The sequence below is a fragment of the Eschscholzia californica genome, unplaced genomic scaffold (assembly GCF_041429995.1).
Source record: "Eschscholzia californica isolate CP2 unplaced genomic scaffold, dmEscCali1.0.p SCAF_3, whole genome shotgun sequence".
Classification (NCBI taxonomy): domain Eukaryota; kingdom Viridiplantae; phylum Streptophyta; class Magnoliopsida; order Ranunculales; family Papaveraceae; genus Eschscholzia; species Eschscholzia californica.
The window spans coordinates 26,811,770-26,836,601 of NW_028238420.1; the positions used below are offsets into that span (position 1 = coordinate 26,811,770).

The 24,832-nt window shown below is 37.7% G+C and overlaps 3 protein-coding genes across 3 annotated transcripts; 1 reads left to right on the top strand and 2 right to left on the bottom strand.

Annotated features, from left to right (window-relative positions):
• The first annotated feature begins 586 nt into the window (after positions 1 to 586).
• On the top strand, positions 587 to 4,017 carry LOC147549259 (malate dehydrogenase, mitochondrial-like). Its single transcript, XM_086666605.1, has 7 exons — positions 587 to 1,221; positions 1,333 to 1,506; positions 1,609 to 1,777; positions 1,992 to 2,053; positions 2,184 to 2,308; positions 3,034 to 3,151; positions 3,673 to 4,017. Exons 1-7 carry the CDS (start codon positions 979 to 981, stop codon positions 3,808 to 3,810), a joined length of 1,029 nt encoding a protein of 342 aa, XP_086522731.1. The 5' UTR covers positions 587 to 978; the 3' UTR covers positions 3,811 to 4,017.
• A 438-nt stretch (positions 4,018 to 4,455) lies between these two features.
• Positions 4,456 to 6,411, bottom strand: DSEL (alpha/beta-Hydrolases superfamily protein). Its single transcript, XM_086666606.1, has 2 exons — positions 5,791 to 6,411; positions 4,456 to 5,221 (listed from the first exon to the last, which is right to left on the bottom strand). The coding sequence occupies exons 1-2, from the start codon at positions 6,370 to 6,372 to the stop codon at positions 4,622 to 4,624; spliced, it is 1,182 nt and encodes a 393-aa protein (XP_086522732.1). The 5' UTR covers positions 6,373 to 6,411; the 3' UTR covers positions 4,456 to 4,621.
• A 9,024-nt stretch (positions 6,412 to 15,435) lies between these two features.
• On the bottom strand, positions 15,436 to 19,555 carry LOC147549261 (uncharacterized). Its single transcript, XM_086668269.1, has 2 exons — positions 16,126 to 19,555; positions 15,436 to 15,611 (listed from the first exon to the last, which is right to left on the bottom strand). The coding sequence occupies exons 1-2, from the start codon at positions 19,553 to 19,555 to the stop codon at positions 15,436 to 15,438; spliced, it is 3,606 nt and encodes a 1,201-aa protein (XP_086524395.1).
• Between the last annotated feature and the right edge of the window lie 5,277 nt (positions 19,556 to 24,832).

Below are 24,832 nucleotides of genomic sequence, written 5' to 3' on the forward strand. Positions count from 1 at the left end.
TTACTAAGTGATAATCACTTAGTAAGTGGTAGCACTTGTAAGTGCTAAAATATCAAACACCCTCCTAGACGTTGGCCCCAGTTGGCTCGATCCTTGCCCTGACCATATCATTGGTAACTACCAATACCTAATGGGTCCCAATCGGATGGACATATTTGGTATTTGAAGTACTACTTCTAATGCATCACTACTTATAAGAGCAACTCCAATGTATAGGGGCTGGGGATCCCAAATTCAAATTTGGGAGCCCCAGCCCCTAAGCCCCATAACTCCAACCCGGGAGCCCCAGGGCTGGGCTCCCAGCCCCTAATGTGACCGTTGGGGTGTTCCCAACAGTCACATTTGGGGTGGATTCCCAATTTTTTTTTTAAATTGATATTTTTTATTTTGTTATTTTTTTAAGTATTTTTTTCTAATTTTTTATTTTTTGTGTTTATCTTTTTGTTTTTATCTCGACGGAAGAATATCACATTTTAATTCGTAATCGAAATCTAATAATTTATAGTCGAAATTTAAAATCAAAATTTCGCACACGTACTTCGCACACGTACTTCGCACACGTATACTATTTTGATTTGAGAACCCCGGTTGGGAGCCCGACGTTGGAATCGAGAAAAAACCCCGGGGCTCCCAAAATTGGGAGCCCGAGCCCCACATTGGAGTTGCCCTAATGCTTGGCCTCCCCAAGCCCCATTCCCACCCCTATTATGTTCCAGCCCTTCTCTCGCTCATCTTATTGGACATATTTGGTATTTGAAGTACTCTCTCAACAGCCAAACATCTAAGTTCTAACGGTCCAGTATTGTCCAACTTGCAAGTTGCAAGTGTTGTGCCTCTGACGGATCTAAATTAAAGTAGGGCGTACATTTCCATACAAAATCACAACAAACTCCCCCCTTTCATCCCAAACCACCTTTCTTTCAATCACCTCTGATTTCACACACTCTCTTCATTTTCTTTCTCATCCCTAACCAGAAAATGAGGACTACAATGTTCCGATCCGTCGAATCAGCTCTCAAAAGAGCTTCATCTCGCCGGTATTTTTCATCAGAGTCAACTACTGAGAGGAAAGTTGCCGTCCTCGGTGCTGCCGGAGGTATTGGTCAGCCTCTAGCTCTCCTCATGAAGCTTAACCCTCTTGTCTCTAGCCTCTCTCTCTACGATATTGCTGGTACACCTGGTGTCGCCGCTGATATCAGCCATATCAACACCAGATCTGAGGTTTCCTTTCTCTCTCCCCACTTTTCCTTTAAATTAGATTTGTTTCTTTTTGGGTTTACTTTTCCCCTTTTCCAGGAATAGTTTTTTATTAGTGTTCCTGTTATATTTTAGGTTGCTGGATTTATGGGGGATGATCAGCTAGGGCAAGCTTTGGAGGGATGTGATCTAGTTATCATCCCTGCTGGTGTTCCAAGGAAGCCTGGTATGACTCGTGATGATCTCTTTAACATCAATGCTGGTATTGTCAAATCTCTTTGTACTGCCATCGCCAAATACTGCCCTAATGTAAAGTTTCTTCCTCTGTTTTTCATTTCCCCCCTTTTGATTAGGGTTTTGATATAAATATTTCTTACTAATGTTTATTATTTTCATGATTGGGTGATTTAGGCTTTAGTTAATATGATCAGTAACCCTGTAAATTCAACTGTCCCAATTGCTGCTGAGATTTTCAAAAAAGCTGGGACTTATGATGAGAAGAAACTTTTTGGTGTCACTATGCTTGATGTAGTTAGAGCTAAGACTTTCTATGCCGGAAAGGCCAAGGTTCCTGTTGCAGGTATACTTCTAACCTTACTTGGGTGGTTTCAATTAAGCGAAGCTTAGCGACCTTTGTTGGCCGAACGCTATTCGAGAAAGCTCTTCGAGCACTCATTCAATTTTTTTTTTTTTTTAAAAGCTCTTCGAGCATCCCTTCATTGGTTGCAACTGTATTATCCAAATATTGGTTTGTAGTGTTTTTGTTTATATTTTGGTATTTGGGTGATTTGCAGATGTTAATATTCCGGTTGTTGGTGGTCACGCTGGAATTACAATTCTTCCTCTCTTTTCTCAGGTGTTGTTTCTTTCTGTTTTTTGTTAGATTAAGCTTATTTATGATATCTTGTATTGCTTTTTAGTTTAATATTTGATTAAAATGATTAATTAGATTTTAAGAAATTCTTACGGTTTGTTTGAAATCTTAGGCAACTCCATCGGGTTGTAACCTATCCGAGGAAGAGATCGTAGCTCTTACCAAGAGGACACAAGATGGAGGTACTGAAGTTGTGGAAGCAAAGGCTGGAAAGGGATCTGCAACTTTATCCATGGCGTAAGTCTCTAGTCATAACTAGAATTCGTTTATGATATATCCTAATTGCTTGTCCTGTTGCAAGTACTACTTGATTTGTGCATTAATAAATCGGTAAAGCTGAGATCGAAAGTGTCATTTCCTAGTATGAGCTATAGCTACCTTTTGATTCTCGTAGTCATTTTCTATAGCTTCGCTTGTTGCCCAATCATAACTGACGGAGTCGTCAATCCTAGAGAACATCTAGTTTAGATCATAAGTTAGTTGGCTGGAGATTTTTTTTTCAATTGAATTGGGAGTTGGGAAATTTTAATATGTTGACATAAGTCACATAAAACCATATTAAATAAGTTTGTCTTTCGATCCCTAACGGTCACCCAAAAGTTGCCATATTATTTTAATCGTTCCTTAAACAAGTAGCTGATATTAAAATGGCATACTTCTGGCATGTAAGCTTGATTTGTAGTTGTGAATATACTTACTTGGTTATATTTGGTGTCAAAAAGTCTTGTTTTAGCTTTTCAGATAGGGTTAACCCATCTTCTCTGAATAGGCTAAAACACTAAGAAAACCAAGCTTTTACTTAATTATTTTTTATCAGTTATTATATAATGCATAGAACTTATCTGAATGCATACATGACTGGTTAATTCATAATACTAATTATCAACAATTTCGCATTTCCGTTCTTTCTGCCTTGGACTTTTGGTTGAGAGGGATTTGACTGTTTCTCATGTCTTTCATAGCTATGCTGGAGCCATTTTCGCTGATGCTTGCTTGAAAGGCCTCAATGGTGCACCAGATATTGTGGAATGTGCCTTTGTTCAATCTAACGTCACTGAACTACCATTCTTTGCCTCTAAGGTGATCTAAACTAAATTAACTTTTTTTTACCATTATATTATTCTTTCGATATGCTTATTTACTTCAAATGATTGAAACTAAAGGAAACTTCAAGTAAGAAAATTTTCTTTAATGGTGTGTTTAGATGAAGGAATCATGATTCTTAAGAACTCTTGAATCCTGTTATTCATGAATCCATAGGATTTTGCCTAGTCTATTTAGTAGCCAAGTTAAATCGTAGGATTCATGACAATTTGAATTCTTTTCGAAAAAAAAAAAAAACGGTTTTTGAAAAAAGTGATTTTGAAAAAAATGGTTAAACCCAAAAAAAAAAAATGTTCTTTCAGCAAAAAAAATGCTTTATGGGAAAAAACAGGTTTTTGAGAAAAATGGGTTGAAAATAATACCATTTTGCCATGTCGACCAGATAATCCATTTTAGCTCATTTCTGAATTTATAATGGTGGATCTATGCAACAAATCTATTTAGGCTCTGCAAATAACTGAATATTGACTTTGGGAATCATGGTTATATGTGTTCAGGTAAGGCTTGGAAAGAATGGTGTAGAGGAAGTGCTTGGACTAGGTGCACTTAACGATTACGAGAAGCAAGGATTGGAAAATCTCAAACCAGAACTTCTATCTTCAATTGAGAAAGGGATCAAGTTCGCAAATCAATGAGGGGATCTCATCCTCTGCCCAGTCTATAAGGCAGTGATCGAATGAGTAGGAACGTCACAGTTTTGCATTCATAAATGAAACTTTTGTTGCTGCTGCTGGATGGCAATGCAGATAACTAGTTATTTCATGTGAGAGTATTTTAATAAGTGATAGCACCCCTTTCGTGGGATGCTGCATGCCTTAATCAATGTACTTTTCTTCCTTTTCCATTTTCTTATTTTATTTTTGTAAGGTCAATCTAGGCCATGTCACCTGAAATTACTGATGACATCGTGGATCGATTGTGCTACAAGCAAGACATGAGTTGAACTACTTAAGACCTGAATATAAGTGTCATTAGACACGATGGAGTTAGGTGAGCTAGAAACATACTCTTGGCAATACTGCAATAGCTCTAACATCTTATACAGGGTATAATAGATAGGGGGTAGAAAACGAGCCTGACTGGAATGACGCCCACGGGTACTTAGAAATTGGGTTGGTCTTCGTAAAGTTTTGTACAGTCCGACCTGCTCAATTTGTTGACGGCGGGCGGGCATCCATGATTTCAACTCGTGAACTATTCATACTGAACAATATTTGTTGTGAAGGGTTTAGAGTCGCACCTTTGTTTCCCAAAAGTTTAAGAGAATTAAAAGTATATAGTAAGACTCAAACACTCTTTTTCGTGGTAGAAAAACATACATGTTACAACCAAGCAAAAGTGGGATTTTCGAAAGAAAATAAGACTTGGAACTGAACAACATAAAATGTCTACCAAAGATGTTATAAAGTTGGTTTGCACTATTCAGAACAAGAATTCATTCGACCATTATTCATCTTCCTCGTGATCCATCAGCCTCCATGTTCCATTAGATTGTTGTACCATTCCCTTGTTTTTCTCGCACCACCATGACCCCGGAACAAGATATTCATCTTTCAATTCATTCATCGATTTGTTTACAAGGGCAATATCGCGCTTAATTTCCAATTTGAATCCTCTATTCCCTTGTGTTCCCGCTACTCCATGAAGATGTGCCTCCAAGCTATGCCAACTTGATATATTTCCGGGGCTTTTCAGATACATGGATTTTCGGGTATCAATACCTAACTCTATACCCAAGTCTGAATAACCCAAAAATGGATAGTTTGGGACAATATCTAATGCATTGCTTATACGTAAAATCCGAAGATCTTCCATTCCTGAGATTACTCGTTTGAAGTTGGAATCTCCTACTCGTGGACTAGCAAAGACAATTACAGCCACCGGACAGGTCTTGCCCAACCCGTTTTTAGGCTTATTGTATCCGTTAGCGACTATGTCTGCCGAGTTTAGGGTTCCAAGTGCTGCACCCAAGCTATGTCCTGTTATAGTTATGCTGATTTCTTCATCTTGGAATTCTTCCACTAGTCTTCTTATTTCAGCAAGAACCTGCACTTTGATGTTGGAGGCTTTAAGTTAGTGGGTGACGAAAGAAGGCCTTTCACCTAAAAGCCATATATATTGGGTCAAATCTTGTGAGTTACAAAACCTACTCCTGTAGAAGATGTTGTGTTTATTGGTTCTTCTTCACTCATTGGAAATTTTGGATCCAATAGCTCTGATAACCAATAACCTACTATTTAGGTCTTCTTCACTCATTGGTCATTCGTTGTGAGTCGGATCACCACAAACTTAACATGGTATAAATCTGAGTTACGTCAGCACATGATAGGCCCAACTAAAATGAGACATGTTAGACTGCAAGGAACCCCACACAGACGTGTGAGGATAGTGGCAATTAGTTTTGAGTTGGATCTACACAAACTTATAACACTACAACTCGATTGGTAGAAGGAAATTACGCCACCTTTAGTCTTTAAGATAAATGTTTAAGTTTCTGTAAGAATGATTTCTTTGTTGATTTTTATAAGATGATAATATATTCTCATCTTACAAAACAAACCAAACCTCTTATACACAAATCACAATAAATCTTAAAATTAGAATCAGAGTCTCACCTGATCTCTAGCACTAGATTTGGTATATGCTGATCTAGGATCCTCTGAGGTATAAATAGAAAGCCAGCCCTGGTGCACCTTAGGGTTATCACCCAAATCAGCTCCTAATATTTCAGAAGCTGAAGAAAATGTGAAATCAAGATCATTTACCCATTCTAATGCTTGAACAGTACCTCTCCATGAAATAACAATATCTCTCCTACCCAATACTTTTTTTCCTTGGTCCGTGGCTACGGCCACATACCCTATCCAATTCGATTCTCTACTCCAAGACTCTCTTGATAAAGATTTCACGATAAACGCTTCAGGGACCTGAACTTGAGAAGTTGCATATAAGAACTTGGTTACTCTGTACATATTTGGACTAGTTAGGCATACTTTTCTGAAAAAATCATCTTTACCGTATCTGCAACTTCCGGCAAATTTCGATGCTTTCTCCGTGATGAAAGCGTCGTAAGTTGCCTGAGCCATCTCACCATAGTGAACTATGTTTAGCCGGAGATCGATATCAAGTGGTTCTAAGAGATTTTTCCAGTTACCTTGACCATTTATTATTCTCCATCTTTTGGCTATTCCCATCATATTGCGTATATAGGTTAAGACAGAGTTGTATTTTGTTGGGGGGAAAATGTGTCTTCCCTCCACATCATTATATATATATGGCATACATATATGTGTGTGTATATAGAGAGAGGGAGAGTCTTGACTCTTGAGGTAGCTTCACTTGCATGCATTGTTTTATGACCTAGCATCTATGAAAAAGATGGTGCAACTATATTATTTGCTTGTTTAATTTAAAGAAATCGCCAACTGCCTTACTCCATGTTTATGAATAAATTTTACGGTTGTGATAATCGGTACACAAACAAAAATAATGGGGTTAAGCCGAAGGTCTCATACACATCAACCTAGGCCCACAGAGAAAATCATGTACGACTACATTCTATTAATCTCCACAATCGTAAAATGTAAGTTTGAGTGGTACGCTCTCTGCAACTCAATAAATAAAAATCTATATCTAATCTAAAAGTACTACATGATAATATGGAACGTGCGCATATTTATAACACCGTGTTGTTTTGAAAAGCTCATTTACATGCATAACCATTTTTACAAAAGATACTTTGGAATTTTTGAGTCTAAGGTCCAAAAAGAGGGAGGGCATGTCATGTCATATGTCATGCGTGGGCTCAGCCCAAATAGAAGTTGAAGTGGAAATTAGGTCCTAAAGTACACTGTTTAGTGGACTCTTAAGTCTCAAACCATATTCTTCCTCCCCATGTTGCTCCTTCATAAATACACACTTCTTAGAAACCTAAAGATTTTATAGAGTTGAGCTTGGGTTCACTTAGGCCCACAGTCAAATTTCCGGGGAATCTATGTTTCATTCCAAAATCTCCAGGGCATATTTTCTTATGGAGAATATAGAAAAAAAATTTACAATTTAAAAATTAAATTTGAATAAAAAATTTAATTTTTTTTATTTTAAGTCATTTCCCCCTCTTTCTTCTTCCCCTCTTCTTTCTTATTTTCTAGACAAAAACTCATCCATCTCATCTCCTCTACAACTTCTAGTCAAACTTTTTGTTCTTCCTTCTCCCGTACTTCTCTTACTTATCTTCTCCAAATCTCCAACAGTTACTACCCTTACTTCTCTAAAATCAGAAATAAAGTTAGAGAAATGAAGAGGAAAAAAACATTCAAAATTGTAGAAATCATCAAACAAAATCTCTTGAAGCTCTTAATACATCTATCATAGGACGTTCAAAACAAGTTTCTTCATCCATTAATCCTCCCCAAGAGAAGTAGACACATTCTAAACCCTAAAAATCAGTTAATTTTGAGTCCTAAAACATACTCTTCATCACTTCTACACATATTAGGTTTGTTCTCCGTGTTTTTAGGATTTAGTGATTACAAAAAAAAACTAAGTCTTAGAGAAGAATATGAAGAAAAGAAGAAACACTTGGAAGGAGTTTAGGATTTAGATCCCTAGAAAGATTTTGTTTAAATTTATAAAAGTTCTTTCTAAAAATTTAATTTTTTTTTTTAATTTTAAAAATTTAATTTTTTTCTTTAACTACCAAAATTGGAAGTCCTGTAACAACTAATAGAAATAAAAAGTCAACCTCAGTTGACCAATTTTGTAGAAAATTTTTATTCTCCGGAGATTTTCTTTTATTCTAAAGTCGCGGCCTTCAGTTAATAAAAGTACACTTTGATTCATTTTCTCTAATATTTTCGCTTTTTTAGATAAGAAAAATTTGGGCAAAACTCCCTAAAAAAATTGGGCTTTGGTAAAAAAGATTCATTAAACTTTTATAGGCTCAGCTCCTTTTGGCAGTTGTGTAATATTTATTTAAGTGAAAATACCAAATTAATCTTGTTGGTCAACGATAATCACAAATCTTATTTCTAAAGATTTCCCCATCTCTCTCTAAACCTACTCACTATTTCTCTCTCTAAATCCACGATTTCTCTAATTTTATCTCTATCTGAAACCAAATGATCCATCATCTATGGCTCTAATTAAAGGTAATCAATCTTTCTAAACCTGCGATTTCTCTCATTGTCCTAAAATCTGTGGTGCTATTTAGAATTATTTGGATCTTTGATTTTTGGTCTACTTGATCTATTAGTGCATTCATTCATCTTTGTTCATCATTTTTGGTCTACTTGATCTTTGATTTTGAGTTATTGTTTTGATCATTCTCACTGTTACGACTTCGACTATTACAAGGCTTTGATAAAGGTCCTAGGAGAATAAGGGTTTACAAGAACTTTCAAGGAGTTTGCGAAGGATTTGTAAGGGGCTTGCAAGAAGCTTACAATAATCTAAAGGAGCTTTAAACCAAAAATTAATGTCAACCCAGTTGCAGTGCCTTGGAAATAGCTTGCAGAGCCTTGTAATGAGTTTGCAATATCTTACAAACCGGTTGCAGAACCTTGCAAACACTTTGTAGTGCCTTGTGACTCAATTTCAGTGTCTTATAAAGAGCTTTCATGGACGGAGATGCCATTTGGAATGTTGGTTGATCAACGTAAGTGATTTTCTTATGTTTTAATGTTAATGTTTTGCCACTATAAAGAAGTTGATTCAAACAGTTTGTAAACATCTTCGCAAGGTTGTTGCAAGGCACTGCAAGGTCTTTGCGAATGGTTATATTCTCAATAAATGTTTTTTGATAGACAACAATCAAAATTATTCAACTTTGATGTTTCTTGAAAAATATTGATATCCCCAATAAATCATCTGAAGACAAAGAAGGATCTCAATGGTTATCAACTCAATGTCTTGTCTTTTCTTTGTAGAGTCGATTGTGCTTTATACGTGTGCCAGTTTATTTCGAATATTACAAAGGGCGATGATTTTAAACAAATGGAGGTTTAACCATTTGAGATGACACGTACAACTTAGAGGAATGATGGTTGTTGATGTAATTTCAGATGATAAATATTGTTGGTCTATATAAAAAAAGACGTTTAAATTTGTTTCTTGGATGTGAATAAATTGATGAATGAATAAAAAATGTGTATGTGAATATTTTGTTGGATGGTGGTGATATAGAAGGCGATTTATGATAATTGCATTTATATCAATGTTTGTCTTCTTTTTGTTTTCATGTTTGTCTTTACTTTAGATTTTGAAAACAACTTGCGGTGCCTTACCAACATCTTGCAGTGTCTCGCAATGCCCTTGGAATGCTCTTGCAGTGCCTTGCAAACACCTTGCAGAGTGTTGCAAAAATTTAGTGATGCCTAAGCACGTCTTTAACTTTAATGGTCGGCCTATATGGGTGATTATAGGACCTCATTACCCATTCATAGTTATTTTTCATTTCTTATAAGAGGCATAAATTTTGTTGGCTAAAATCCATTTGATGATCGGGTAACAAGTCCGATGACATAAAAATTAAACATGTACGATAAAAAAAAATCAATGGAAAATTTACAAGAACGTAAAATATTTTCTAGGTTTAGTCAGAAAATACGAATGCAAATGTGTTGTTAGAATGAAGAAAATGTTAGGATAATATACAAATTTTTCGCAAAAATACATTATTTTCTCATGTTACCTTTACAAGACATAACCACATTCTAGAGAGAGAAACGAGTGATTTTCTATTTTTTTAAGAACTTTTTTTGGGATTTTTTTTCCCAAAATTTTTTTGTTAGAAAAGGTTGGTAAGAAAAAGAGGACTTCGGAGGAAAATGAGAGAGTGGTGGGTTGATGGATGAAAGTGAATTTTGGAGTAAAGTTTCTGAGAAATAGAGATGATGAAAGAAACAATCTACGGTCTGATGAATGAGAAAGGGAGAGAGGTTTGAGTGTTTTGGGGAAAGATGGGTAACGAGAGAATGAGGATTTGGGCGCACTTTTTGTTAACTAGAGGGTGGGTTGGGTATTAGGATAAAAGAAAAAGTGCTAGAGAAGTAAATTACTCCTAGAGGACCTAAATCAATCCCATTTGAAATTATCTTTGGTCTTTTTGAACCACTGATCCTATAACTTTGGACTAGTGGTGACCAACGGGTCGTGTCGGCACGGAAACGGACCGGCACAACCCGTTTATAAGGCAACACGACACGACACGGAACGTCGCGTGCCGTGTCGTGCCGACCCGTCACGAGTCAAGCGGGTCGTGGCGGGTTTGGGATTTTAAGCTTCCAGACCCGTCAACCACGGCACGTTAGGAACTGAAACACGACACGCCACGACTCGTGGTGTTCCTAACCCGCAACGGCACGGTAACCCGTTAGAAACGGGTACTTAATTTACAAAACATTACTGTTATTTTGTTGAAAGTCGTTGTTAATTGATAAAATTAATAGTTAATAAAATTATTAAGTAATAAAATAAACATAGATTCTAAAGTTTAAACAAAGATCACAACGTTTGACTTGAAAATTATTTAATGCTTTCTTTTGTTACGTTTGGCAACAACTGGCCCATTAGCCACGAGCCGACACGGAAACGGCTGGGACCGCCACGGAAACGGCACGGCAACGGTTGGGTCGTTGCCATGGGGCATTTCTGTGCCAAGACCTTGTCATCTAGGCACGACACGACATGGCTCAAAGTCGTGCCTGACGTGGCTGTGGCGTGTCTAACACGCCACGGCTGTCAAACGGGTCGTACCGCCACGTTAGCCACCACTACTTTGGACCCATGAGCCATTCACTCTTAATTTCTGTTGTGTTGTACTATTTTTCTCTCGATCTAGTTTGTCTAAGGTTTTAACAAGGAAATCATGCATATCAACTAATGTTCAACTTCTTCATAATCATAAATTTTTCATTGGTTAAGAATTTGCCCAGCTGGATTTTCATGATAGAAATTTTACGAGACAATTATGTTAAAATTAATAGACATGGAAGAATGAGTTTCCGCCACTTATAAGCATAATTGTTAAAATATCAATTGGGTTGCATAACCGTAAACGTGTCATTTTTAGCAACTAACAATGTCATTTGATGTTTCAACAAAAAAAAAAAAGACAATGTCATTTGATAACGTAAAGATAAAAAATGCCATTTTGGCAATAAGAGGTAAAAATGTCAATTTAATAATATTAGGGTGAACATATTACTTTGCCAACATACAGGTAAGAATGTTATTTTGACAATATACATGTAAAAATTATTATTTTCATAAAAATTTGTTGTCAATTAAACTACAAAATTATTTAATCCGACGAAATAATAAAGGACAACTAAAAGAAAAAAGTCGTACTTTTACAGAATACATTCCATGGAAGACATTCCATAGAAATTCTTTTAATTTCCATAGAATCATTTTTGAGATATCAAACACTATCTAATAGATTATAGATTTTTTTTCGATGAACTAAAATAATATTGAAACCAAAAGCTGAACCGTCCATACAAAGCTAACTTAAAATAGAAATAAAAAGGGGGGATTACATTCCGGATTTTTTCTGACCATGGTTTCTTCCCCATTTAGCTAGAGCGTCAGCTTTGGTATTGCATTCCCTGGGAGTGTAGGAAAAAACTATGTCTGTGAACTGATCCTTGAGAGATAGAGTTTGTTCTATAACTTTTTTGGACTGCCAGTGTAAACCATAGCTTATTGAATGACAAAAATGTCATTTTACTTTTACGTTAACATCAGTTTTCCTGCTTGATACAAAAATCATTTTGTAATATGCAAACTGCAATGGATTAGTCTGATTAGCAGTCAACTTCGTTAAATTTGGGTTGGTTTAACCAGCTCACATTTTTGCTGACATCTAAAATTTAATTTGAATTCATTTGTTTTAATTATTTCTTATGAATTGAAGTTACACAAGAAAATTTAGTCATGATACTCACTTTTAAGTGTTAGAGCACACAACACCCAAAAAAGAGTTCTAAAATCAAAGGTGCCAAGTGTTAATTATGATTTTTCTCAAAGTGGCAAAATAGAGACGCTCAAAATTTTGTGTCGACATCATTGGAATAATTATATTTGATACACATGTGACTTCTAAATTTAATGGGAAAAAATATCATATAAATAAATTTTTCTATTAGTTTAAATTTTTAAGTTTAACGAGTTGGCACTTTGGATACTTAACGCTAATTTTTAAGTGTCTTCTCGAGAGTTTCTGATATAACTATTTGATACATATGTATCTTTGTATCATCTTTTCATGAAATATTAATGCCTTCTAATAGTGACTCTAGTGATCTATTGAAAGAAAAAAAGACATGGAAACTCCACCAGGCCTTTTTAAATTCATAATGCACTGATTGAGTGGAATAACAAAACAATTAAGGCAAACAGGAGTTTGAAATCTCTCATTCTGAAGAGATGTTGATTTGAAATCTCGTTGTAATTTTCTTTAGCTGAAGGGCAAGATAACTTAGAGATAAAGTAGAGATAAAGAAAAACAGGAAAACATTACTTACAAGTTTCTTTTATCACCAATTTTTGCAAACAGCTAGATATTATTATAAAGGTGACTTGGTATTGATTAAGAAACCATGTCATAATCAATATACTCCCCCTAATAGAGGAACCCCCTTATTATAAAAGACATGATCAACCAACTAACTTGTACATAAAGTTGTAATGAAATAAATAACACAAAAGAAATCATGCTTATACATCTTAAAACAGACAATTAGTAACTACAGATAGTCTAAATTTTGATGGATGGCCCAAAAAAGTTCAAAGAGTTTGAAAGCTTGACTTCTCATATGAGCTTGTAGTGTAAATTCTATAGCTAATCAAACCTTGAAAATAAGATGGTGAAAAATAAAAGATTATATTTCCTTAAAGAATAAATTAACCATGAGTTTGTCTGGTTTGGAAATGTATGGAACAATGTGCACTGGCTTTACCTTGTTGCTCTTGTGCTTATAGATAAGCATAGAACATCTCGTCATGGATTAAGGAGAAAGAAATTAAAATTCTGACACTTTCGGTTAAAAATAAATATTGTGGATGCAAGTGTAAAAACTATGTTTATCTGCGTGTGGGAATGTCCGAGGACAAAGCACGGTTGATTAGAAGACGTGTAAAGTGATGATGCTACTGAATTATGTTTTTCTGTGTTTGCGAATACGCTTGATGGCGGTCATTCACCAATGGAACCATATGTTTTTAATTTGTTATGATGTAAGCTTCCTGGCTTTTGTTAGGGGTAAAAGATAGATTGATGTTTTTCATTTTTCCTGTGATTTTTCTTTTTGATGAATAATTTTTCCAGTGATTGTAGGTTGATACTTTTCTGAGGGTTTGGGCTCCCTTAAGGTTGCTGATTTTTGCAAAAAAAAAAAAAAAAACTGCAAAACATTTATAATGTTTGGTACTAGTGATGTGCGGGTGGCGGATTTGAAATGTATATAACTAATTGAAAGAACTAACAAAAATGGTAATATAAGCAATAACAAGGACCAGGAAGGATAAGAGAGAGAAAACGGTGTAGCAATCAGAGTTTTCGACCTCCAATATTTACGAGCAAAGAGTAGTTCCGCGCCAAGTCAGCGAGGGAGGTTGTATCCGTAGGAAGTCTGTCAAACTCAAGCCCAGAACTGGGGGGGGGGGGGGGGTCGGCATGATTGTCTTGGGCGCCTAAGCCTTGACATGACTCCAATACGTGAAGGTTAGGGAAGTCCGCTTAACCAAGGCCAATACCTTATGCCCGAAACATGGGAAGGTAGAAGCCTGCAAAACGCTTACCAACTTAATCTCGGATCTTACCGAAGATCCCAGTCGGTGAAGATCTTAAGTATTCGTCCAACTTGGACTTCAAGAGTCTGAAACGAGGAAACATCTCTTAGAGGATCTATCAACTCGGGAAGATATGTATTGAGGATCCTAAAATTGAGAAACTCCTGAATCAAAGATACGAGACAAGTCTAAAAGGAAATTCAAAATCTCTTAACTACGAAAGAGTATTCTCAATCCTAAACGGTGGATCTCAACCGCCTCATCATCACCGTCTATTAACAGTCAGTCCAAAGCATCCTATAAAAAGACACCGAATCACCTCGAAGAAGGTACACACACACACAAAAAGTTTACTCAATACTCAACGTGATATTCCTAGATATACCGAGAAAAAACTTTCTGACATCATCACTAATCATCTATGGTTCTTACTTATGTTATGAAACAAGAAACTCCGAATAGATCCTAAACGGAAACCCGATGTGACTTCTCATGATTTGAATGGGAGCTCCAATTGTGGAAAGCCATATCTGATTTCGTCTGTTCCAATCACGAAAAGTCATATTAGATTTCTTCTTATGGTTTGTCCGAAGTTTCTTATAGTTTCCAAGCATTTCTTCGTGTCAATTGGGCAATTCATTTTGGCTTCCACATGTGTTCTCGACTTCCATTTTGATATCCAGTTTTGTGGAGAGCAAAACAACTAGTTGACCAGAAATTAGGAGTCAAACAAGATTTAACCTTTTAATTACTCTACATTTTTCTAATATATTAGAGATGAATCACTAAATTTACTAAGGGTCCGTTTGTTACGCGAGAATGTGTGAGTAAGAAAATCTAACTTTTTCTAATGGGTGAGAAAGTCAACTTCCTTGGGTAAGAAATGATGTTTTTAACTGTTTGATAGAGTTGTGAGAAATGGGAAGTGCCTCTAGAAAATAATTTAAATAGCCTTGTTTTTTGGGTCATCCAACCCATAATAGTATGGACTCTTAGAGGTGCCTTTAAAAATTGTTACCATCTTCTCCAAGAACCCTAATGTCCCTTGTGTAGTTGTGTATCAGGAAATCTAACCCTAAAAACCATCTTCTCTTCTTCAACAAAAAAAAAAACCATCTCCTCAAAACCCTATAATCCTAAGAGATACTGAATTCAGTTCTGATATACCCATCTTCTCCAAAAACCCATCTTCTTCAAAAACCATCTTCTCCAAAATCTCATCTTAAGCTGGCTTTTATGCTTACACTAACTCATTCTTTAGTTGCAGTAAGGAGAGAATGAAGAAGTAAAGAAAATTTTCCCCAAAATCCAAGGGTTTGGGGTAGAAACGTAACAAGATATTATCATAACTTAAATCTTCAAATTTTATTACAGAAAAATTAGTAAACAAAACAGAGATGGTGCTTCTTTTTAGTACAGCATACCAGCCACATCAAACTCATTTCAGTCATTCAAAACTAAAACCTCTAATCAACTTGGGTTAGTTTGGAAGACCTCTTCTCCTCGAAATCTCCTTGCTTCAATACCCCTAAAACCATTAAAATCAGATCTCCAATTGCTGCATCATCTTCGTCGTCGTCCTCCACCTCCATTTCATCATCTTTCCCATCATCAATTTCCATACTTAAATCCTCGCGAAACCCTAGAATTTTAGAAAGGGGTGAACAAACTAAGGGGAGAGACCAGAGAGGGGGTGTTTGAGTCGAGAGAGTACGAGATCGAGGGGAGGAGAGAGAGCGTAAAAATCAAGAGGGTGGGAAAGAAAACGAATTCTCATGTTGTAAGTAGGAAAAAAATAGAAGATTTGCCCACTTTCTTTTCTCAAGAAATCGGTTTTCTTACTCAAAGCGGCCAATCAAACAGAAGAAATTTAATTTTATCGAAAAAACAATTTTCTTACTCACATTTTCATGCTATCAAACGGACCCTAAAAGATAGATTATTGAGATGTTTGGAAAAGTAAAGAAAGGTCAATCTAATTTAGGTAGCTTTATAGGCGCCCAACATTAATACTATGGGCGCCCACAAAAGAGAAATTTTGAGGGGTTCGTTTGTTAATTGGGCATCTTTTTTTTTTGTTGAAGAACAATAACATTAATGAAGCAAGGAGTTCTTACAATACAACTGTAAAAGAAAATAAGGGATATGATGCCAACTTTTAGACAGATTATGCTTTCTAGACCATTTTGCCAACTTGTCAGCATGCACGTTGGCTGCCCTATTAACATGATGAAATTGGATTGCATTGAATTCATTGCATTTCTCTTTGATCTTCTTGATGTGGATCTTCGATTGCCAATTTATAGAGTGCCGACTATTATGTAGATGATGTATTAGGTTGGCATTGTCACTTTCAATGATGACCGAGCTATAAAGCTTTTCTGCTGCCCATTCCATTCCCAAAAGGATTGCCTGAGCTTCTCCTTCTTCACTATTCCTTGCTCTAGAAGACTTGATTTGTGCTTCAATGAATTTAGCCCCACTGTCATGAGCTATAAGGCTGAGGCCGACCGTGGAAGAGATGTTGAGAAAGGATGCGTCGACATTAATCTTGATGGCATTATGTTCCGGCGGTTGCCACTTTTCACTGCTGTTGCCTTTCTTCTGTTTAGAGGGTTTTCCTGTGTTCGGGTAATTTTGAATCATTTGGATAATTTTCGGGATGTCGTTAATTTCATGCTGAAAGCAGTGGTCACATCTCGTTTTCCACAGGGTCCATAGAATTGTCGCGTAATGTATATTGTTACTAGTATAACATAGTTCCGGCTGTTCTTCCCACGAGAATATCCAGTCAACTATGGAGGCAATGTTTTCGGTAATGATGTTGTAGTGGAACCAAATATTTCTCGCTAAGGCGTAGTGAAGAAGGGCATGTTCAATGGTTTCAATTTCGCTACAGTTCGGGCAGCTTTCTATCTTATCTATATATTTCCCTATTCTGGCTTTGACCGGGAGAGCCTTGTTACACGTTTTCCAGATGAAAAACTGAATGCGAGGAATCACCGGTAAAGACCATATGAATTTCCAGTTCTTGGGATTGGAGCTCTGTTCACTATTCCTAGCGCTAAGGTGCAGGTACATAGACGACACTGTAAATTTCCCCGATTTAGAAAGTTGCCACTTTAATTGATCTTTACCGTCCGGTTCAACTGGTATTGTTTTTATGAGGTTCTGAGTATTTTCATCAAAGTTTTCCTTAAGGATGTCTAGATCCCAGTGGTTGTTGTTAATGAGCTGTGATACTTTAGTTAGACTGGAATTGTTATTATTCACAACATTAGTTTCTATTTCCGGGATCCATTTATCCGTCCAAATATTAATATCCGTACCTGTATGCACTTCCCAGATGGCTAGCTCTGCAACAGTATCGAAATGCTTCCTTATGTTTTTCCAGGTCCATGAGTGATGAGCTTTGGCCGGGCCTGGAGAATCTTTGTTCGGATAGTATTTGCTTTTGAGAAGTTTAGCCCAGATAGCATCCGGATTATTCCTAAGCCTCCAAGCCATTTTGGCAAGAAGCGCTGTGTTATCAAGTTCTGGCAAGTGAATGCCCAGTCCCCCTTCCTTCTTAGGAGCGCAAATATCAGCCCAAGCCTTAGTACGTATACCTTTTGATTTACCCCACCAGAAATCCCGCTGAGCGGCCTTGATGCTTTTGCAAATCCCTTTTGGAATAGCGAAGCACTGCATCTGATATCGGGGTACAGCCGCCGCTATGGTAGAAATAACTACCGTGCGACCAGCTAGCGAGAGGAAGTTGTGGTTCCATTTATTGAGTTTCTTTTTAATTTTATCCAAGATGTCTTTAAACACCGTTGTTTTTTGCGGTCCTATGAAAAGTTGCGACCCCAGATATTTTTCCGATGTAGAGGCATATTGCACTTTAAGCGCTCTCATGATCATACGTTTGAACTTCGGGTGAGAATTCTTCGAGTAGAAAATGTTAGATTTGGCGTAGTTGATCATTTGGCCAGAAGATGCGCTAAATTTCTGCAAAATATTTTTAAGAATATGAACATTTTCTATAGAGTTCTTACCAAAGATGATGCAGTCATCAGCAAAGAGGAGGTGAGAGATCTCCATGTCTAGGTGATTGGTGTGAAAGCATATGAAGTTGTCCTGATTATGACGGTTACTGTTATCCATGAGCTTCCGGCTGAGACCTTCCATCGCCAATGCGAATAAGAAAGGAGACAGTGGGTCTCCTTGTCTGATACCTCTCGTTGGGTGAAAAGTTGACCCGGGTCTACCATTGACCAGCACTGCCATGGAGGAAGTGGTTATGCATATTTGGATCATTTTAATCCAGTGCTCATTGTAGCCTAACTTCCTCATAATGCTAAGTATATAAGTCCATTCTATTCTGTCGAACGCTTTGGACATATCTAGCTTAAGCCCAAAGTAGCCCGTTGCACCTGTGATTTGCTTGTAGGAATGGATGATCTCTTGTCCCATGATGATGTTATCCGTAATCTGTCTGCCTGGGACGTAAGCCGCCTGGAAGGGGGAAATGACCAGGTTTAGAGTCTGCTTAAATCTATCTGCCAGCAGTTTAGTGATAACCTTATAGGTAGTATTGAGTAAACTTATAGGTCGATAATCTGTCGGAGTTTGCGGTGTCGCCGTTTTGGGAATAAGACAGATGTGGGTATGGTTAATATCTTGGGGGAGGATCGCTGAAGAGAAGAATTCCTTAACCATCCCATAGATATCTGAGTTTATGGTATCCCAGTTAGCCTGATAAAAGTGCGGGGGGTAACCATCTGGACCTGGCGCCGCTTCTTTTTTCAGATGATTGATAGCCCAGTCGATCTCTGCATTAGAAGGGATGGCCGTAAGAGTATGGTTTTGTTCTTCCGTGATAGTGGGCGAAAATAGGTTCAGAGTGTCAGGCTCTATGCTTGGGTTGTTGGTGGTACTGATGCGCTGAAGATGAGAGGTGAAAATATCCTGAATATCTTTAATGTCTTCCTTCCAATCCCCATTACTATCCTTGATGGCGTTGATCTTATTATTTCTGTTATGTTGTATGGCTTGAGAGTGAAAATATTTTGTGTTCTTGTCTCCTAACTTGATGAAGTTGTTTCGCGATTTTTCCTTCCATATACTCTCCTGTTGATTATATAAGTTTTCCAGTTCTATACTCATTCTATTATATTCGTCTTTGTTCTTGGCGTTAAGGATGTTTGTCGTGATATGCTTTATCCTGTTTTCTATATTACCAAAGACCTGCTTGTTCCAGAGAGTAAGGTTTCTACTGAGTTTTTTAAGGTCCCTCTGAATGCTGTGCTGACCTTTGTGGTGTTTGATTTTATCCCAGCTCTCTCTAATGAATCCAAAGCACTCTGGATGTGACATCCACGTCCTGATGAATTTGAAGGGTTTAGGATTATTCTGATGCTTCGTAATGTTGTTGAGAAAGATCGGGAGATGATCTGACCCAGCTGCTTCTAGATGAGAGATTCCAGTGTTAGGGTAAAGACTCAGCCAGTGGTGATTCGCCAAAGCCCTATCTAGCCTTTCCTGGATAAGATTTTCTCCGTACTGTTTATTGCACCAGGTGAAAGGGTGGCCCTGAAAGCCCATGTCCGATAGGCCAAGCTCATTTATAATGTCGATGATTCTGCTTGAGTTGGAGTTTGAGCCTGTTAAGCCCCCACTTTTGTCTGTCGGATCCAAAATACAATTAAGATCGCCAAGCAAGATCCACGGCAGTTCATTGTTAATGTGGATGTTCAGCACATTTTTCCATGGCTTAAGTTTTTCCTTGTTGTAAGGTGATCCGTAGAATCCAGTGACCTGGAGGGCGGTCCTGTTTAGGTTGTTGTTTAATTCAAAGTGTATGATATTTTTGTCCGCATAGGTTATATTGATATTGATGTGATGTTTCCAGTATAAAGCGAGTCCACCGACTTTATTGATCGGATCCACATAAAATTTGGAATAGTGTTTGCTTAGGGGAATTAATTTGTTCATATTAGTAGGTTTGTTCTTGGTTTCCGAAATAAAAATGATGTCCGGGTTTTTGTGGTTGATGATAGAAAGAAGATTCTTGCGAGTAATGAAAGAGGATGCGCCTCTAACGTTCCAACTCAGAATAGAGGGGCAGTCCATCCCTATGCAGCCCAGAGTGTGACTAGGGGCAGCCCTCGACCCAGCCCCGAGATGGGCCCAATACCCTGGCGACCAGAATAGAGTCTGGAGGCACCACCAGCAAGAGATCGTCTAGCTCGAGATTAACCTGCTACTGCCTGAAATAAGAACACTACCGAGAGAGGAGAGGGGAAAGGAAGCACTAAACACAGATAACCCCAACGCTAAAAGCAAATAAGAACACTAAAAAGAAAGACACTAATTACAAAGAGACAAGGAAACAGTTCATTAACAAAACATAACATCAAGAACAATAGCTGCTAACAAAAAACAAAAGCTGAAACTACACCTAGTCCACCATGCAGCTATCTAACTAACAAAGACACTAAGTACATCCAACTAACAACGAGACTGAAACTGAAATAAGAACAGAACAAACTAGAAGAAAGACCCAAACAAACAACTGAGACTGTAACAGATTAATCTAATTGGGCATCTTGAGCCATAAATTGTGTGGACTTTCGAACTTATCTCTGAATTGCTATTATAGGAATATAAGTACTGGTCAAGCCTCTTTTCAACTGTAACGTTGAGGGGTCGGGCCACCATTTTAACGTTGGAGTATCAAGTATGATGTATAGGGGTTCTTCATTAAAAAAAAAGTATGTGTAGGGGTGGGTACCAGCCCACACCCACTGACCAAATCTCATTGGGTTGAAAACTTTTTACTATGAACTTCAAACACACTTTCCAATTTCAATTTCATTTTTTACTTTTGCTGCCACTAGTTTAAATTTTTTACTTAGAGTCTTAGAAGTAGCAATTAGATGTCGAAGTAGCAAGATTGAACCAAGTCTTACATACTAATGACGTTTTTAAAGGTCATTTTGCAATAAAGATAGTCAGATAGAAGTATTATTGTTTTAACGATGACTATTGTGGCAGAGATAGAGATGATGATGGGGTTGTTCGGTGATAGAAGTGCTACAGCTGTTGGAATCTTGGAGGTATAGTGGGTGTAGTGATAGAGATATGGTGGTGGATATATGGTAGTTGTGGTGGGGTGGAGATATGATGGTGGTGGTGAAGGTATGGAGGTGATAGTATTGGTGGTGGTAGTGTTGGTTGAAACGAGATGATGGTGGTGGAGGTACGATGACGGTGGAGGATGTATGGTGGTGGTGGTAGAGATAGGATGGTCGACGTGCGGTGCCAAAGGTATGATAGTAGTGGTGGTATGATGGTGGTGGCGGAGGTAAATTGGTGTTGATTGTGGATTTGTGGTGGTTGAAGTGTGATGGAGTTTTTGTTCAGGTGGGGTAGCACTAGTCTAGTTAAATAAAATTAGTGTATATATAAAATTAAGTACATTTAGCTTTAAAATCAAAACTGCAAAAAACTTCATTTAAAAGAAAGTCAAATTTCTTAAATAAATTAAGCCACTTAAAGTCAATCACACATACACTTTTTCTTTTTTGTTGAAACCTTTAAGTCTAACTTTTTCATATTGGCAATTGGCATTTAGTAAATGGTAATATTGGAGGCTTTGAACAAACACAAGCATTCAATTTCATTTCAGGTGGGAGGTTAAAGGGTTTTTTTGAGGAGAGAGAGAGTCTGGGCTGACGTCAGCCGGCGATCTCTCAATCTCTCCTTTCAGTAACCCTAACAGCAACCAACACCATGATCAAGAACACTAACAACTAAAGCTAAAAGATTCCCACTCCACAAATCTTCAACCATTAAATCTCATTAAGACTTGCACGCCATCAAGCAATACCCAGAGGAATTAACACCAAGAAGAGGAGGCTACAAAATCGAGAAGCATAATCAAGAAGCACTAAGAACAGGCAAGAGTATCCCAAGGAAGGATTCAGGGACAATCAGCAAATCTAGCCGACTTCCTTCTCGGGAAGAAGCACCAAAGAAGATCAAGCAACCAGATAAGTATATCTATCAACCTTATTTACATCTGTCCATATTTAATTAGTCTAATCTGCATGGGAAATAACTAAATCGATAACCAAGACGGACTACTCATCAACCCTCACGCATGCGCCGGATTCCGAGGTTTGTACGACGCTAGGCCTTCCCTCTCTGGTTCGGCTCCCACTTACTTCCAAGTGGTAACTTTCTGGTCGGTTTTTCTGGGAAGAAGGATCGACTTGGAGAGATAAGTGTACACGTGGGAGCAGCCTTAACATGCAGAAGCCTAAAAGTCTTCTTCTCTTCCATTTATAAGAAGTTATGTCCAACCTTTTTCAAGTTAGAAAACTTCTTCTAATCCTCCTGGTTCTCCTTCTCTCTCTAATGTCGTCAAACCCTCAAGTAAATCCAGAAGAGCTTTCACAGCTGATGTCGATCCAGCTTAGCCTTTCCGACTATGGAAAGTTAACCATCAACTACCCCAAACCAGCCGAGATCAAGCAACTCCCAGTCATATCGACAGGATTTCTAGCTCGATTATGTTGTCAATATGATTACGGTATAGGCTTTATTAGGAAACATCTATCAGCTCAATCCAGATTCCTAAGAGAAAGTCGAATCATATCCTCATCTACCGGCCCTAACCACTTCATGATCAAACCAAGAAATCTAATAGCACTGAACAAGATAAATCAAGGTCGACCATGGGTCATTAGAGGCTATTTAGTTGTCATGCAGGAAGTAGACCTTCCTTTTCATGGAGAGGTTCCAGAGCTCATGCTAGAACCTATGTGGTGTAGTCTCTCAGGCTTAACCTCGTCAATCCAGAACCGCCATGATCTAGACATCATCTTTTCGTGCATGGGTTGGATTCTACAAATCCAACCTCGAAACTTCAGTAAGGTAACAAACACAAGCTTACGTATCCAATTTATGTATGATGTGAGAACACCCCTCCTAGCCACTCTCAACTCAGTCTTCTCGGATGGAGGTAAGCCAATCAATTTTAGTTATCTCAAGTTCCCAAAGGCCATCTGTCATAAGTGTAGGATTGTGGAGCACCCTATCAATCCTTGCCTTCCTTCTCATGATCATGATTCTGCTGTCCCAATGGAAGTTAACTTCATAGCTCATGGTCCGGCCGAGAACTGGGCTTTAACTGTGGTTCCTCCACACGTGGTCCCATCCAACCCTATCCCCCCTCATGAAATTTTCAAACAGAAAGGGAAAAGGAAGGACCTCGAAAAGCTTATGGATGTTAAAATAGAAATTGATGATCATCATCAATATATGAGTAAGAAATTCAAAGAGCAAAGTTTGGGGAGGAGCCCACATTTCTCTGGCTTTCTTCATGGTTGGAACTCAAGTCAATCTTCTGGTTCTTCTTTCTTTACTGGCTATGGACCTCCTAGTTGGTACATTCCTCCTCCAGAGTCTGTTGACAGTCAGGAAGAGCATTTTAGGAAGGTCTTTGAAGTGCAACGCTTGGAATCCCAAAGGCAAATCAAGGAAAACAGGAATGAAGGGGAGCATGAGTAGTCCTAAGTCTTGGTTCGGTTATAATATCATCTTGTGTTGTTGGATAATTATCTTTACTTTGTAGTAGGTTTAATAGTTTTCAGTTAGGTTCAATATCTTTAGTTTTATGTGTGTTTAGATCATCTCTATCAACTTACTGAGATAGAGATTATAAGTTGTTAGAACAGCTTTTGTTGATAGGACTGCTAGAACAGTCGCAAGTTTATTTTGAATCTTGTTTAGTTTAAAATACTGTAGTTTACATCTTGGTATTTAGTTAATCAGTAGCAGTAATAGTAAGAACTTTAATTAAGTATTCTTATGCTTAACAACTGTTGAATTATTCAGTAGTTAATATCTCTTGTGGGTTGATAGTATTAATAGTTCTTAGCGTCTGTGGTAAGTGATATAACCTTTAGGGGTTTACAGTTACGGTCACTCCTTCTTCAGGGTATTATTAACAGACTAGACTCTATCATTAGAACTTACCTAGATCTTCCTTCCTTAATCTAGTGTAACACCAGCGAGTGGCGCCTTTAGACAACCAAGCTTTATGCTTAGGGGGTGTCTGTAAATTTTAGACTAGCTTCTCCACATCTTAGGACTTAGACCAGCAGACACATTAGGGTCGATTCTGCTAGTCTTAGAAGCCTTAGAAAACAGAGACCCCCTCATTTTATTTTTAGGCACCTCTGCCTCGAGCGCCTTTTTAATTTCCCCTGTATGGTTAAAATTCAGAGGCCTTGAATTTCGAGATTTGGGAGCACCTCTGACATAGCTAGCCTCGACCTTCCCCCTATACACCCACTTCTATACCTCCAGGAATAACTTTTGTTCGTGGCCATCGAATTAAGGCCTATAGCTACTTACCTAGTACACGAGCAGAGCCGCTGCAAATTAGTCCAAGATGATAAATAAAGTAGGACCTACAGTGCTTAGCTGGAACGTTAGAGGCATCACTAACTTTAGTACCCGCAAACACCTCATGAGCCTGATCAACAGGCACAATCCGGACATTATCTTCCTTTCAGAAACAAAAACAAAATCTAATAACATCAAAAAATACATCAAAATTAACAAACAATATGACCACTTCTTTGTGGAGCCCACTAATAAAGCAGGGGGTCTAGTGATGTTTTGGACACACTCCCTCAACCTTAAAATCCTATACTCGGATAATAACATGATCCACACTGAAATCTATAATAGCAATACAAGCCCAGAATATAATATTACCGGTTTTTACGGTAGCCCTTATCAAAAAAACAAACTTAAACCTTGGAAAATTTTAAATAATATTAACACTCAAAAAGAGATACCCCGTAT